General features: G+C 46.9%; 1 protein-coding gene across 1 annotated transcript in view; it reads left to right on the forward strand.

Moving 5' to 3' along the window:
• Positions 1-113: 113 nt before the first annotated feature.
• The window catches only part of dytn (dystrotelin), a gene marked incomplete at its 5' end in the record, with an annotated part of 2,425 nt that continues 990 nt past the window's right edge, over positions 114-1,548 (forward strand). Inside the window, 6 exon segments of the mRNA XM_035677413.1 lie at positions 114-225; positions 408-529; positions 597-759; positions 855-907; positions 988-1,129; positions 1,348-1,539. Coding sequence (XP_035533306.1) covers positions 114-225; positions 408-529; positions 597-759; positions 855-907; positions 988-1,129; positions 1,348-1,539 — 784 coding nt within the window.

Raw genomic sequence — 1,548 nt, forward strand, 5'->3', positions numbered from 1 at the left:
TGTGGTTTAACTAGACTCTACTGTGGTTTAACTAGACTCTACTATAGTTTAACTAGACTCTACTGTAGTTAACTAGACTCCAGTGATGGATTATGTCAGGTGTGTGTGTTCAGGTATCGCTGTATGAAGTGTGTGAACGTCCACGTGTGTCAGAGCTGCTTCCTGACCGACAGACAGACGAGAAAACACAAAACTCACCATCCAGTGCTTGAATTCTGCACACAGGTAACAACACACGTAACAACACACAGGTAATAACACACAGAACAACACACAGGTAATAACACACAGGTAACAACAGGTAATTATACACAGGTAACAACACACAGGTACAGACAGGCAGGTAGTAAGACAGACTAATAGCTACAGACAGGTTAACTTTTTAACTTTCAGTTTGTGTCTGTCAGCCCACCTGGAGAGAGTCTCTGTCCTCGTTGGTGCACAGCACTCGTCATGCCCTGTTGCCACGGCGATACACACGGAGAGAGGTTGACAGGATGTGGGCGGAGCCAGGAGAGAGTCAGAACAGGTGAGTCAGGCGTGACTCGTTAACTTTGTCCCATTAATCTCCCGTTAATCAGGATTTTGTCTCTCAGTGCTCCGCCTCCCTCGGATCCCTCAACACAATTGGCTGCCTCAGCTGTCAGTCACAGTCCCACCTCCAACAGAGAAGCTTCCCACGATGCCTCGGTGCAACTGCCACCCTGCTCGTTTTCCTCTAAAGCTCTGCAGACTGACGAGGAGACACCAGCTCAGCAGGTGACCTCTGACCTCTGTAAACTTTCCTCAGAGGTTTGACCCGTGTTTTACACCAATATAACAGTTGTGGTTGTTGTTGTTGTTGTTGACGACAGGTGAAGGCGTCGGCTCTGCTCACTGAAGTCAGAAACCTGCAGAGAGACAAATGGTGAGAGAGCAGAATCAACCAATCACAGACGTTCTGGGTTCTACCTCATTATCTTCTTCTTCTTCTGTGGTTGTCTTCAGGCTGTTGGAGCAGCAGCTGCAGGCGTGGCGGCTCACCGTCCAATCAGAGCAGGGCATCCTGGAGGACAGGTGTTCTGAGATGGAAGTTAGCATGGAAACGCTGCGAGAACACAACCTCAGTCTGCAGGGAATGCTCACACAGGTGAGGCCAGGCCTCTATTGGAGGCTTTTAAAGGAGACCTCCGTCTATTTGGGAATAAAGTGTGTGATTGCTGCCACTGCTGACCTCTGCCCTGTATATACAGCACTGACTTCAAGGTTGTAAATAAGTCTGCAATTAACTTAAATAAATACAATAAATATATAAATATTTATAACAAACAAATTGAATTTAATATTTGTTCATCTTTCCTTCTTCAGGCTCTGAACAAGATGGAGGCTCAACAACACGCCAACAACACACAACAAAGCAGCGTCAATGAGAACGTGGAGAACACTGAGAACGTGGATAACACTGAGAACGTGGAGAACACTGAGAACGTGGAGAACACTGAGAACACTGAGAACACAGAGAACACAGAGAACGTGGAGAACACTGAGAACACAGAGAACGTGGAGAAC

This window comes from Morone saxatilis, unplaced genomic scaffold, assembly GCF_004916995.1.
Source record: "Morone saxatilis isolate NCDOM2014 unplaced genomic scaffold, NCSU_SB_2.0 Contig6, whole genome shotgun sequence".
Classification (NCBI taxonomy): Eukaryota; Metazoa; Chordata; class Actinopteri; family Moronidae; genus Morone; species Morone saxatilis.